A 14,763-nucleotide genomic window follows, 5' to 3' on the forward strand; every position below is an offset into this window, starting at 1 on the left:
GCAGGTATTATTAGCAACATGATACCACAATATCCATTCAAACAGTAAAGAAATCCATACATTTTTCAGATAATCAGATGGGAATTTTCTTGACAAAAATTTCCAGACAACTAAAGCAATTTTTACTTTTTTATGAAATTACAGCATTGCCAAAATGGCATCAAAGGGCATTCTTATAGTAAAACTAGATAACTGTTGAATCATTTTTTCCCCAGATATATTGAAGCATAACTGACAAATAAAAATTATATACTTTAAGGTAACATATTTGGCACCATTTTTTGAACAAAATATTGAATATTTATAACTTGAAAAATGCTCATCTTTTAAAGATATTTCTATTTCTAGACATACTTCCTTAAATGACCTTTAGAACAATAAAACCATTTTGAGATAACTATTCTTCCAATTATAGTTTCCAATACAACAAACATGTCAGCATTTCCAGAATATTTATGTTCCCTAGTTCTAGATTCTGAGAAATAGCCAACTTGGGTATTTGTAGGTTTGAGAAATTTCCACTTGCATGGATTTTTTAAAATATCTTGTTAAAAACCTGGTAAACTTGAAAGTCCCCATAATTTCCACTGAACTCCACTGAGCATGTCCATGCTGTGCAAAAAATACACCCACTTACTGCTGTAGTTTGCTGCACACGTTTAGTTTAAGCATCAACATGAGACCCACTCCCTGTGCCTGGATTATACCTCTAATTCCTTTAGCCCATTACTATCTGCAGGTGAAGAAAGGACAGAACCTGTCAAAAGTTAGGGGAACAATCATGATCAAGCTTAATATCAAGGAAAAATTCCAGGTAATGAAATTTACCTTTGGCATTTTCCTTGTTTGGGCGCCCTTATTATCTTCTAGGTCCCCAGCCCCTAAGAGTTTGGTGACCTCCCTCCAGCTATCTCGAACCTCTCAGTTCAGCACCCCATCCAGGCCCACCCTATTTGAAATAAAGCTCTTAATTCTTCTCTAATTTCCAAGCAAAATGAGTGCAGACTCACAAAATGCAGTCTTTCAATATGTCAATGTTGTTTCAAGTTATAGATTTACTGGGAGAAAGAGGTAGAACATGTGAGAACTGAATGTAGATGCAGAAAATGATAAACAAAACACTGAAGTTTTCTTTGTTCGCATCTCTTATCAGAGGATAACTTACCAGTGTCCTCAAATAAGCTTCCCTATTTTCTTCCTAGATCTGAATGAAGTGACTCCACAGCCATGAGTGTTAATGCTCCTGGCCAGCAGGTGTACCTGTCCAGTCATACTGGAGTCTGGAACAGGTAGACACTGAGTAACATTTTTGGTTAGCTAGAGGTCCCTGAACATGGCTATCTACCACAATTCTTGGCTATTTACAGTGGCATTCCCATAGGCCTCATCAAATTATTAGCAATAAAAGGATTCAGTCTCTTGGTCTGTCAGCACTAGTCCATTTGTTATGGTCCTGCCTGTCTTGGACTTTTATTTTGGGCTAACAATCAGAAAGATAAACCAGCTACACTGCCTGGAATATTCAGCAAAGGAAGGTGAAATCAGTTGTGGAATATCTACTATTTGGTATGTCATGGTGTATATAACTGATAACCAGATCCACTTCTCATTTGCAAATAGCTCAGAATGTCAAAACCAGGTACAACCTTCAACATTACCAATTCTACCCTACTGATTTTGTGGAACGAGATACTGAGGCCCAGAGATATTAAGTGATCTGCCACAAGTGACACAGAATTTAAGTGGCAGAGCCTGGATCAATGTTTCTTGATTTTTATGCTGGCTCTTTTTCCCTATTCTTCTCTTTTTTAATCATGCTTGCTGATTGCTCAACCGAGGGGAGGAAAAGCATTTGTATGAATCCTTGATCTTAACATAAACAGCCAATGCTAGTTAGTACAGCTGGTGGTCAGCATGTCCATACTACGTATTGTTGACACTCTGTTTGTAACTGACTATTTTAAATGACTACCTCCTAAAAAATATAATTAGGTTTTTGTTCAACACTCTTCACACATACATTTGGCAATTCTGTACTCTGTGAGGTTAATAGCAATGATGATTTTGAGTGTAACATGTGGGCATTCTACTTGAGAAGGTTTCAGAATTACTGATTAAACTTCAACAAAATCAAAACAATTAGAAACTGTGAAATGCTAACAATCATTTTTGTTTTTTATTAAGTGGGTCTGTGCTGGCATAATCTTTTAAAAATTATAATATTGTGGCCTGGCTGTTGTCTGTCATTTGAATTCTTTTGAAAATAAGACTTAAATACTTCTTTTAAAATGTCAATTGATTCTAGTGCTACAAGTGACATATTCAAACAGGAAGAATTATTCCTCAAGTGCTACTGGGAGAGAGCCAAAACCTCTCCATAAGGCTGATTCCTTTCTTCTTTTCAATAAATAGCTCATTAACAAAGGTAAAGACTGAGTATTAAGCACCACATTAATGGCCTAAGAAATCTCCTGAGATGAGCAATTAATATCCTAATGCTGATCGTGTCAACTTAACATGAGGTGCATATATATATATATTTAAATATAGCCCACCTTATCATAATGCTATTTCTGTAGGTTTTGACTTAAAGAGTTAGAGCAAAGACTTCTGGGGCAGACAATGTGTTGTAAAGTGCACATTCCTACCCTGCATTTTTAATCACAAGTGAAATAGTCAGGTGTAATTGAATAAAAATTCATTAGGCATAAAGAAAAATAATCCTAATTAGATTTTATTTTAGATGAACAAAACTCACAGTGCCTATATTGTTGGTTACAATATATTTCCCCTAAGCCCCACAATTGCTAAAAATACCAAATCAATCACTGCCCAGATTTCATTATGAAGTGTGTGAACCAGTGCATTAAAAAGCTATGTTAGCACCAACAAAGTTTATTGGGGCAACTGCATTCAAGATGCACATGGTATACCTTTAAATAGCACTGTTAAAATACCAAATAAAATGTCAACGTCTGTCAGGTCTCTGGCTTTTATAAATTGTTTAGACTGGGAAACGTTGGGGTTTGGACATTGTTCTTTTCACATGATGTAGAAAAGAAGAGACCATAAAAAGAAAAGAACAATAAAGCGTAGTTCATTTCTGAAGTTCTTTCATGGAAAAACATACTCTGGATCATTACCCTTCTAGTCAACAATTTCCTTCTTCCTCCCAACCCTTCCCATCTGATATTTACCTTTCTCCCCACCCCCACCCCCTTCTCTCTGGGTGGTATTCTGAGCTTATACACAGTACTCAGTAATCATATGTTTTATGTCGCTTCAAAAGAGAATCCCAGGAGGGCATGACTGGTATGTATATACTGGGTATTTTTAACCTGGACCATAGCTTTACTCACCATTTCTATGCTCTTAAAAATACACCAGAGTGCCCTAACCGCAGAGTTTCCCCAAGGAGAGGAAGGCCCTGGGAGCACGATCAGCTACTACCTACCTACACACTAGTTATTATCACACCTTAGTGGCCATCTCTTTGCCCTCTTCCCTCCGCCCCTTTCCTTTTATTACCACACCACACTCCCCACAATTCCCAAACAACAACATCTCTGTTTCAGCGTCTTCTCTGGATTTCCCACACTTAATGCAATCCAGACCTCACCTTCAGCTCTCCTGAGGCCACTTTGGAAGCCAGCTCGATGACACAGCCAACAGCCATGCGTGCAGCACCGGACGAGTGCAGCTCATTCCAAATGGTGTCACTGTCCACCTGAGCAAACAGTGAGCAGAGCCCGCAGAAGAGAGAGGGAGAGAAAGAGAAGGAGAAGGAGTAGATGAAAGAGGGAGGGGGGAGGAAGGGAGTTCAGGAGAGGGGAGAGAGAGAGAAAGCAAATTTGTGAGGAAGGGCTGGCACAGTAACAGCCTATGTACAATAACATTAGTCTTCCGTCTTGGCCAGCTGAAAAGGCCTTCTGCACACGGCTTTGCTTATACTTTTTCTCTACACTGACTTCTCCAATGGAAACACATTCCTGCCATGCCTCACTGCCATTCCCTGTTTAGATTTCTCATTACAAACAGCATTACATAGGCCAGATCTGGCGTAGCTACAGGCTTGCTAGAAACCAGGCCCCAGTAGTAGATAGAGTAAAAGCTAAGAGCACTTAGCTATACATAAAAATCGGATTTGCAAGTGCTAGAGGGGGAAAATTCAAATACCTTTCTGGCTGCAGGTTTACGGGGAGCCAAAAACAATTATTAGGCAGGTAGCAGTAGCAGTCAGTGAGTGGGAAGGAGCAACCGCAGTTCAGGTTCTCCAACTAAATGGAGGGAGTGTGTGGTCCTCACACTTAAAATATTCTCAACACTCAACTGCAAGGAGAGATTTGACTTTCAAAGTAGAAGCTTAACATTTAGTACAGTTTGGCAGCTAGTCTTAGTGCAAACTAGTATTATTAATATTAGATTAGATTAATTAGATTACTAGTGCAAACTAGTAAAATTAGATAGGCAATAAAATATATGGTTGCTCCTATACTAGAGAACATTATTATCAAAACAAAGCATGAACCAATATTTTGGATTTACCTTTATAAAATGCTGTTTACTCTTTTTTGTGCACACATTAAGAGAACATTTACAACAAGGACAAGAAAAGTGCAATAGTAGTGGTTTATAATTGTCATATATGTTACATATATATATATATATATATTTTTTTTTTGCAGTACGTGGGCCTCTCACTGCTGTGGCCTCTCCCGTTGCGGAGCACAGGCTCCGGACACACAGGCTCAGCGGCCATGGCTCACGGGCCTAGCCGCTCCACGACATGTGGGATCCTCCCGGACCGGGGCACAAACCCACATCCCCTGCATTGGCAGGCGGACTCTCAACCATTGCGCCACCAGGGAAGCCCTATGTTCCATAACTTTAATGTATAAATATGTCATAATATAAAAAAATAACAGTATCAAGCTGTAGAAGTCTATTATTTTAGGACAGGACACAGTTGGAGCACTGGGAAATGCAATAAAAAAATTTGTGCCAATATCAAGACGTCTCAAATGGCTCAAAGAAGGGAACTCTGACACAAAATACAGAATTTTTTTAAAAAGAAGAACTAAAGTGAAGAGGCCTAATGACAGGGAACAAACACAATAAATAATAACTCATTCACAACGCACTAAGCAGTTTCCTAAGCATTTTCACATGCTTTTTGTCATGAGAGCCTTAACAACTTAAATTCTGTTGAGACCAATGAGTAAATACATAATAAATGAGAACACTAAATAAATAAATAGAATATTAAGATTCTCCCAATAACAGCAAAGTGGTAAAGAGAGAAGATTCTGGAATTAAACTGTCCAGGTGAAATTATGACTTCACCACTGAAAGGTGATTGACAATGGGCAATCAATTAATTAACAACTCTGTGCTTTGATTCTCTTACCAATGAAATAGCAGCTTTTTAAAGTGCCATCTGCATATTAGATTGGGGAGGATTAAATGAGTACGTGATATGCAACTGTTAGCTACTACTATTTCAGCTATTACGCTCATTTTTGTAATGCCTAACACATAGTTGAGGCCTAATAAGTGGTTAATAAATGAACATACTGTGGCTTAGAGAGGCTACCCAGAAGGTCTGAGGACCCTCACACAGAGCTCTGACCCTAACACATGCCTTTCTACCATACTACTGAAATAACACTTACTTTCTAAGAACATTCAGCCCATGTCATAGTCAACACCATCATGGTCAACACTATCAACTAAAAAGTAAAGGAATCATCAAATGAACCCTAGAACCTAATCATTTACCCTCTAAACTGAGACTTTTATTTTTTTACTAAAACACTGTAAGTAAGTAGTTATTTGAGCTTCATGAGGATACAGCCTTCAGGAAAATGGCTGTTCAAGCTAAAAAATAAAAACCAACATTGAGGGGAATCGGGAAAATGACGGAAGAGTAAGACGCGGAGATCACCTTCCTCCCCACAAATACACCAGAAATACATCTACACGTGGAACAACTCCTACAGAACACCTACTGAACGCTGGCAGAAGACCTCAGACCTCCCAAAAGGCAAGAAACTCCCCACGTACCTGGGTAGGGCAAAAGAATAAACAGACAAAAGAATAGGGACGGGACCTGCAGCAGTGGGAGGGAGCTGTGAAAGAGGAAAAGTTTCCACACACTACGAAGCCCCTTCACGGGCAGAGACTGCGGGTGGCGGAGGGGGGAAGCTTCGGAGCCACGGAGGAGAGCACAGCAACAGAGGTGCGGAGGGCAAGGCGGAGAGATTCCCGCACAGAGGATCAGTGTCGACCACCACTCACCAGCCCGAGAGGCTTGTCTGCTCACCCACCGGGATGGGCAGGGGCTGGGAGCTGAGGCTCGGGCTTCCGTCGTTGCGCAGGGAGAGGACTGGGGTTGGCGGCGTGAACACAGCCTGCAGGGGGTTAGTGCACCACGCTAGGCGGGAGGGAGTCCGGGGAAAAGTCTGGACCTGCTGAAGAGGCAAGAGACTTCTTCTTCCCTCTTTGTTTCCTGGTGCGCGAGGAGAGGGGATTAAGAGTGCTGCTTAAAGAAGCTCCAGAGACGGGTGCAAGCCGCAGCTAAAAGCGCGGACCCCAGAGGCAGGCATGAGACGCTAAGGCTGCTGCCGCAACCAAGAAGCCTGTGTGTGAGCACAGGTCACTATCCACACCTCCCTTCCGGGGAGCCTGTGCAGCCCGCCACTGCCAGGTGTAAGGCCAACTGGCCCGAGGCAGGGGAACACAAACAGGTTCACAGGTTGCATCAGACCGAAATTCTCCGGACCACCCAGTTCCAGAAACTACCCTGGAGACATTCCGGACCACCCAGTTCCAGAAACTACCCTGGAGACATTCCGGACCACCCAGTTCCAGGAACTGACCTGGGGACTTGGAAACCAGCCCAGCCTTCCCGCCTTTCGAGGGGTGGGACCAACGGTCCCCCAGGATACCCGAAAAGACCACCAAATAAGGAATACCGTGCGCCCTCCCAGATTCACCACACCCCTTTCCCTTCTTCCCCTATAAAATCTTGCCCAACCCTCGCCCAGGTGCGACTTCTCTGGCCCCTTTCTCTCAGACCAGTGAACCTCGCCCGGGAGCGCTCCTTAATAAAGCTCACTTGAAGCTTTCCTCTGTTTCGCGGTGTCATTTGTTAAGATCCGACCTTACACCAGGGTCCTGGGATCGAGGGACAACTTCCCCGGGAGAACGCACGGCGCGCCTCAGGCTGGTTCAACGTCCTACTGGCCTCTGCCGCCGCAGGCTCGCCCCACATCGTGCTCCTCCCTCCCCCCGGCCTGAGTGAGCCAGAGCTGCATCAGCGGCTCCTTTAACCCCGTCCTGTCTGAGCGAAGAACAGACGCCCTCCAGTGACCTACACACAGAGGCGGGGCCAAATCCAAAGCTGAGCCTCGGGAGCTGTGCTAACAAAGAAGAGAAAGGAAAATCTCTCCCAGGAGCCTCAGAAGCAGCGGATTAAAGCTCCACAATCAACTTGATGTACCCTGCAACTGTGGAATACCTGAATAGAAAACGAATCATCCCAAAATAAGGAGGTGGACTTTGAGAGCAAGATTTATCATTTTTTCCCCTTTTCCTCTTTTTGTGAGTGTGTATGTGTATGCTTCTGTGTGACATTTTGTCTGTATAGCTTTGCTTTCACCATTTGTCCTAAGGTTCTATCCGTCCGCTTTTTTTTTTCTTAAAAAATTTTTTTTCTTAATTATTTTTTATTTTAATAACTTTATTTTATCTTACTTTATTTTATTTTATCCTTTCTTTCTTTCTTTCCTCCCTCCCTTTTCTTTTTCTTCCTTCCTTTCTTTCTTTCTCTCCTCCCTCCCTCCCTCCCTTTCTTTCTTTTTCTTCCTTCCTTCCTTCCTTCCTTCCTTGCTTCCTTCCTTCCTTCCTTCCTACTTTTTCTCCCTTTTATTATGAGCCATGGGGATGAAAGGCTCTTGGTGCTGCAGCCAGAAGTCAGTGCTGTGCCTCTGAGGTGAGAGAGCCAACTTCAGGACACTGGTCCACAAGAGACCTCCCAGCTCCACATAATAGGAAACGGCGAAAATCTCCCAGATATCTCCATCTCAACACCAGCACCCAGATTCACTAAATGACCAGCAAGCTACAGTGCTGGACACCCTATGCCAAACAACTAGCAAGACACAAACACAACCCCACCCATTACCAGAGAGGTGTCCTAAAATCATAATAAATCCACAGACACCCCAAAACACACCACTAGATGTGGACCTGCCCACCAGAAAGACAAGATCCAGCCTCATCCACCAGAACACAGGCACTAGTCCCCTCCACCAGGAAACCTACAGAACCTACTGAACCAACTTTAGCCACTGGGGACAGACACTAAAAACAACGGGAACTACAAACCTGCAGCCTGCAAAAAGGAGACACCAAACACAGTACGATAAGCAAAATGAGAAGACAGAAAAACACACAGCAGATGAAGGAGCAAGATAAAAACCCACCAGACCTAACAAATGAAGAGGAATTAGGCAGTCTACCTGAAAAAGAATTCAGAATAATGATAGTAAAGATGATGCAAAATCTTGGAAATAGAATACAGAAAATGCAAGAAACATTTAACAGGGACGTAGAAGAACTAAAGATGAAACAAACAATGATGAACAACACAATAAATGACATTGAAAATACTCTAGATGAGATCAATAGCAGAATAACTGAGACAGAAGAATGGATAAGTGACCTGGAAGATAAAATAATGGAAATAACTACTGCAGAGCAGAATAAAGAAAAAAGAATGAAAAGAACCGAGGACAGTCTCAGAGATCTCTGGGACAACATTAAATGCAACAACATTCGAATTATAGGGGTTCCAGAAGAAGAAGAGAAAAAGAAAGGGACTGAGAAAATATTTGAAGAGATTACAGTTGAAAACTTCCCTAATACGGGAAAGGAAACAGTTAATCAAGTCCAGGAAGCACAGAGAGTCCCATACAGGATAAATCCAAGGAGAAACACACCAAGACACATATTAATCAAACTGTCAAAAATTAAATACAAGGAAAACATATTAAAACCAGCAAGGGAAAAACAACAAATAACACACGAGGGAATCCCCATAAGGTTAACAGCTGATCTTTCAGCAGAAACTCTGCAAGCCAGAAGGTACTGGCAGGACATATTTAAAGTGATGAAGGAGAAAAACCTACAACCAAGATTACTCTACCCAGCAAGGATCTCATTCAGATTTGATGGAGAAATCAAAACCTTTACAGACAAGCAAAAGCTGAGAGAGTTCAGCACCACCAAACCAGCTTTACAACAAATGCTAAAGGAACTTCTCTAGGTAAGAAACACAAGAGAAGGAAAAGGCCTACAATAACGAACCCAAACAATTAAGAATATGGGAATAGGAACATATATATCGATAATTACCTTAAATGTAAATGGATTAAATGCTCCCACCAAAAGACACAGACTGGCTGAATGGATACAGAAACAAGACCCATATATATGCTGTCTACAAGAGACCCACTTCAGACCTAGAGACACATACAGACTGAAAGTAAGGGGATGGAAAAAGATATTCCACGCAAATGGAAACCAAAAGAAAGCTGGAGGGCAATTCTCATATCAGACAAAATAGACTTTAAAATAAAGACTATGAGAAGAGACAAAGAAGGACACTACATAATGATCAAGGGATCAATGCAAGAAGAAGACATAACAATTGTAAATATTTATGCACCCAACATAGGAGCACCTCAATACATAAGGCAAACACTAATAGCCATAAAAGAGGAAATCGACAGTAACACATTCATAGTAGGGGACCTTAACACCCCACTTTCACCAATGGACAGGTCACCCAAAATGAAAAAAAATAAGGAAACACAGGCTTTAAATGATACATTAAACAAGATGGATTTAATTGATATTTATAGGACATTCCATCCAAAAACAACAGAATACACATTTTTCTCAAGTGCTCATGGAACATTCTCCAGGATAGATCATATCTTGGGTCACAAATCAGCCTTGGTAAATTTAATAAAATTGAAATTGTATCAAGTATCTTTTCCGACCACAACGCTATGAGACTAGCTATCAATTACAGGAAAAGATCTGTAAAAAATACAAACACATGGAGACTAAACAATACACTACTTAATAACGAAGTGATCACGGAAGAAATCAAAGAGGAAATCAAAAAGATACCTAGAAACAAATGACAATGGAGACACGATGACGCAAAACCTATGGGATGCAGCAAAAGCAGTTCTAAGAGGGAAGTGTATAGCAATACAATCCTACCTTAAGAAACAGGAAACATCTCAAATAAACAACCTAACCTTGCACCTAATTAGAGAAAGAAGAACAAAAAAACCCCAAAGTTAGCAGAAGGAAAGAAATCATAAAGATCATATCAAAAATAAATGAAAAAGAAGTGAAGGAAATGATAGCAAAGATCAATCAAACTAAAACCTGGTTCTTTGAGAAGATAAACAAAATTGATAAACCATTAGCCAGACTCATCAAGAAAAAAAGGGAGAAGACTCAAATCAATAGAATTAGAAATGAAAAAGGAGAAGTAATAACTCACACTGCAGAAATACAAAAGACCATGAGAGATTACTACAAGCAACTCTATGCTAATAAAATGGACAACCTGGAAAAAATGGACAAATTCTTAGAAATGCACAACATGCCAAGACTGAATCAGGAAGACATAGAAAATATGAACAGACCAATCACAAGCACTGAAATTGCGACTGTGATTAAAAATCTTCCAATAAACAAAAGCCCAGGACCAGATGGCCTCACAGGCAAATTCTATCAAACATTTAGAGAAGAGCTAACACCTATCCTTCTCAAACTCTTCCAAAATACAGCAGAGGGAGGAACACTCCCAAACTCATTCTACGAGGCCACCATCACCCTGATACCAAAACCAGACAAGGATGTCACAAAGAAAGAAAACTACAGGCCAATATCACTGATGAACATAGATGCAAAACCCTCAACAACATACTAGCAAACAGAATCCAACATCACATTAAAAGGATCATACACCATGATCAAGTGGGGTTTATTCCAGGAATGCAAGGATTCTTCAATATATGCAAATCAATCAATGTGATACACCATATTAACAAATTGAAGGAGAAAAACCATATGATCATCTCAATAGATGCAGAGAAAGCTTTCAACAAAATTCAACACACATTTATGATAAAAACCCTCCAGAAAGTAGGCATAGAGGGAACTTTCCTCAACATAATAAAGGCCATATATGACAAATCCACAGCCAACATCGTCCTCAATGGTGAAAAACTGAAACCATTTCCACTAAGATCAGGAACAAGACAACGTTACCCACTCTCCCACTCTTAGTTAACATAGTTTTGGAAGTTTTAGCCACAGCAATCAGAGAAGAAAAGGAAATAAATGGAATCCAAATCGGAAAAGAAGAAGTAAAGCTGTTACTGCCTGCAGATGACATGATACTATACACAGAGAATCCTAAAGATGCTACCAGAAAAGTACTAAATGTAATCAATGAATTTGGTAAAGTAGCAGGATACAAAATTAATGCACAGAAAGCTCTGGCATTCCTATACACTAATGATGAAAAATCTGAAAGTGAAACCAAGAAAACTCTCCCATTTACCATTGCAACAAAAAGAAAAAAATATCTAGGAATAAACCTACCTAAGGAGACGAAAGACATATATGCAGAAAATTATAAGACACCGATGAAAGAAATTAAAGATGATACAAATACATGGAGAGATACACCATGTTCTTGGATTGGAAGAATCAACATTGTGAAAATGACTCTACTACCCAAAGCAATCTACAGATTCAACGCAATCCCTATGAAACTGCCACTGGCATTTTTCACAGAAGTAGAACAAAAAATTTCACCATTTGTATGGAAACACAAAAGACCCCGAATAGCCAAAGCAATCCTGAGAACGAAAAATGGAGCTGGAGGAATCAGGCTCCCTGACTTCAGACTTATACTACAAAGCTACAGTAATCAAGACAGTATGGTACTGGCACAAAAACAGAAATATAGATCAATGGAACAGGATAGAAAGCCCAGAGATAAACCCATGCACATATAGTCACCTTACCTTTGATAAAGGAGGCAGGAATGTACAGTGGAGAAAGGATAGCCTCTTCAAAAAGTGGTGCTGGGCAAACTGGACAGGTACTTGTAAAAGTATGAGATTAGATCACTCCCTAACACCATACACAAAAATAAGCTCAAAATGGATTAAAGACCTAAATGTAAGGCCAGAAACTATCAAACTCTTAGAGGAAAACATAGGCAGAACACTCTATGGCATAAATCACAGCAAGGTCCTTTTTGATCTACCTCCTAGAGAAATGGAAATAAAAACAAAAATAAACAAATGGGACCTAATGAAACTTCAAAGCTTTTGCACAGCAAAGGAAATCATAAACAAGACCAAAAGACAAACCTCAGAATGGGAGAAAATATTTGCAAATGAAGCAACTGACAAAGCATTAATCTCCAAAATTTACAAGCAGCTCATGCAGCTCAGTAACAACAAAACAACCCAATCCAAAAATGGGCAGAAGACCTACATAGACATTTCTCCAAAGAAGATATACAGACTGCCAACAAACACATGAAAGAATGCTCAACATCATTAATCATTAGAGAAATGCAAATCAAAACTACAATGAGATATCATCTCACACCGGTCAGAATGGCCATCATCAAAAAAAATCTAGAAACAATAAATGCCGTAGAGGGTGTGGAGGAAAGGGAACACTCTTGCACTGCTGGTGGGAATGGGAATTGGTACAGCCACTATGGAGAAGAGTATGGATGTTCCTTAAAAAACTACAAATAGAACTACCATATGACCCAGCAATCCCATTACTGGGCATATACCCTGAGAAAACCAGAATTCGAAACACACATGTACCAAAATGTTCATTGCAGCTCTATTTACAATAGCCAGGAGATGGAAACAACCTAAGTGTCCATCATCGGATGAATGGATAAAGAAGATGTGGCACATATATACAATGGAATATTACTCAGCCATAAAAAGAAACGAAACTGAGCTATTTGTAATGAGGTGGATGGACCTAGAGTCTGTCATACAGAGTGAAGTACGTCAGAAAGAGAAAGACAAATACCGTATGCTAACACATATATATGGAATTTAAGAAAAAAAGAATGTCATGAAGAACCTAGGGGTAAGACAGGAATAAACACACAGACCTACTGGAGAACGGACTTGAGGATATGGGGAGGGGGAAGGGTAAGCTGTGACAAAGTGAGAGAGTGGCATGGACATATATACAGTACCAAAGGTAAAATAGATAACTAGTGGGAAGCAGCCGCATAGCACAGGGTGATCAGCTCCATGCTTTGTGACCACCTAGAGGGGTGGGATAGGGAGGGTGGGAGGGAGGGAGACGCAAGAGGGAAGAGAAATGGGAATATATGTATATGTATAACTGATTCACTTTGCTTTAAAGCAGAAACTAACACACCACTGTAAAGCAATTATACTCCAATAAAGATGTAAAAAAACAACAAAAAACCCCCAACATTTACATTGTGTTGGATACTTTTAAACCAATTTTCAACCATTACATAGCTACAGGTGCCATAGAAAGTCCTCATTCTTCAGATTTAAAATTACTGGGGGAGCAAGCAAACATGAAACAAATCAATAAACCCCAAAAGAAAACTAGAAGCTGGTTCTTTGAGAAGAAAAACAAAACTGATAAACCTTTAGACAGACTCATCAAGAAAAGAAGGGAGAGAACTCAAATCAATAAAATTAGAAATGAAAACAGAGAAGTTACAACTGACATCACAGAAATACAAAGCACCATAAGACACTAGTACAAACAACTATACACCAATAAAATGGACAACCTAGAAGAAATGCACAAATTCTTAGAAAGGTACAACCTTCCAAGACTGAACCAGGAAGAAATAGACAATATGAAAAGACCAATCACGAGTACTGAAATTGAAACTATGATTTTAAAACTACCAAGAAACAGAAGTCCAGGACCAGATGACTTCACAGTAGAATTCTATCAAACATTTAGAGAAGAGTTAACACCTATCCTCCTGACACTCTTCCCAAAAAATTGCAGAGGATAGAACACTGCCAACCTCATTCTACGAGGCCACCATCACCCAGATACCAAAACCATACAAAGATATCACAAAAAAAACTACAGGCCAATATCTCTGATAAACATAGATGTAAAAATCCTCAACAAATTACTAGCAAACAGAATCCAACACATTAAAAAGATAATAAACCATGATAAAGTGGGATTTATCGCAGGGATGCAAGGATTCTTCCACATATGTAAATCAATCAATGTGACACACCACATTAACAAACTGAAGAATAAAAACAATATGGTCATCTCAATAGATGCAGAAAAAGCTTTTGAGAAAATTCAACACCCATTTATGATAAAAACTCTCCAGAAAGTGGGATTACAGGGAACCTACCTCAACATAATAAAGGCCATATATGAAAAACACACAGCAAATAACATTCTCAATAGTGAAAAACTGAAAGCATTTCCTCTAAGACCAGGAATAAGACACGGATGTCCACCCTCACCACTATTATTCAACATGGATTTGGAAGTCCTAGCTATGGCACAGAGAAGAAGAAATAAAAGGAATCCAAATTGGAAAAGAAGTAAAACTGTCACTGTTTGCAGATGACATGATACTATACATAGAAAATCCTAAAG

The 14,763-nt window shown here is 40.0% G+C and overlaps 1 protein-coding gene across 1 annotated transcript in view; it reads right to left on the minus strand.

Annotated features, from left to right (window-relative positions):
- HDAC9 (histone deacetylase 9) overlaps window positions 1-14,763 on the minus strand; it is an 804,896-nt gene that overhangs the window by 247,661 nt on the left and 542,472 nt on the right. Inside the window, exon 17 of the mRNA XM_029233513.1 lies at window positions 3,620-3,727. Within this exon, the coding sequence (XP_029089346.1) occupies window positions 3,620-3,727 (108 nt within the window). The remainder of the gene's footprint in view (window positions 1-3,619; window positions 3,728-14,763) is intronic.

This window comes from Monodon monoceros, unplaced genomic scaffold, assembly GCF_005190385.1.
Source record: "Monodon monoceros isolate NGI ecotype Baffin Bay Population unplaced genomic scaffold, NGI_Narwhal_1 Super_Scaffold_2, whole genome shotgun sequence".
Classification (NCBI taxonomy): domain Eukaryota; kingdom Metazoa; phylum Chordata; class Mammalia; order Artiodactyla; family Monodontidae; genus Monodon; species Monodon monoceros.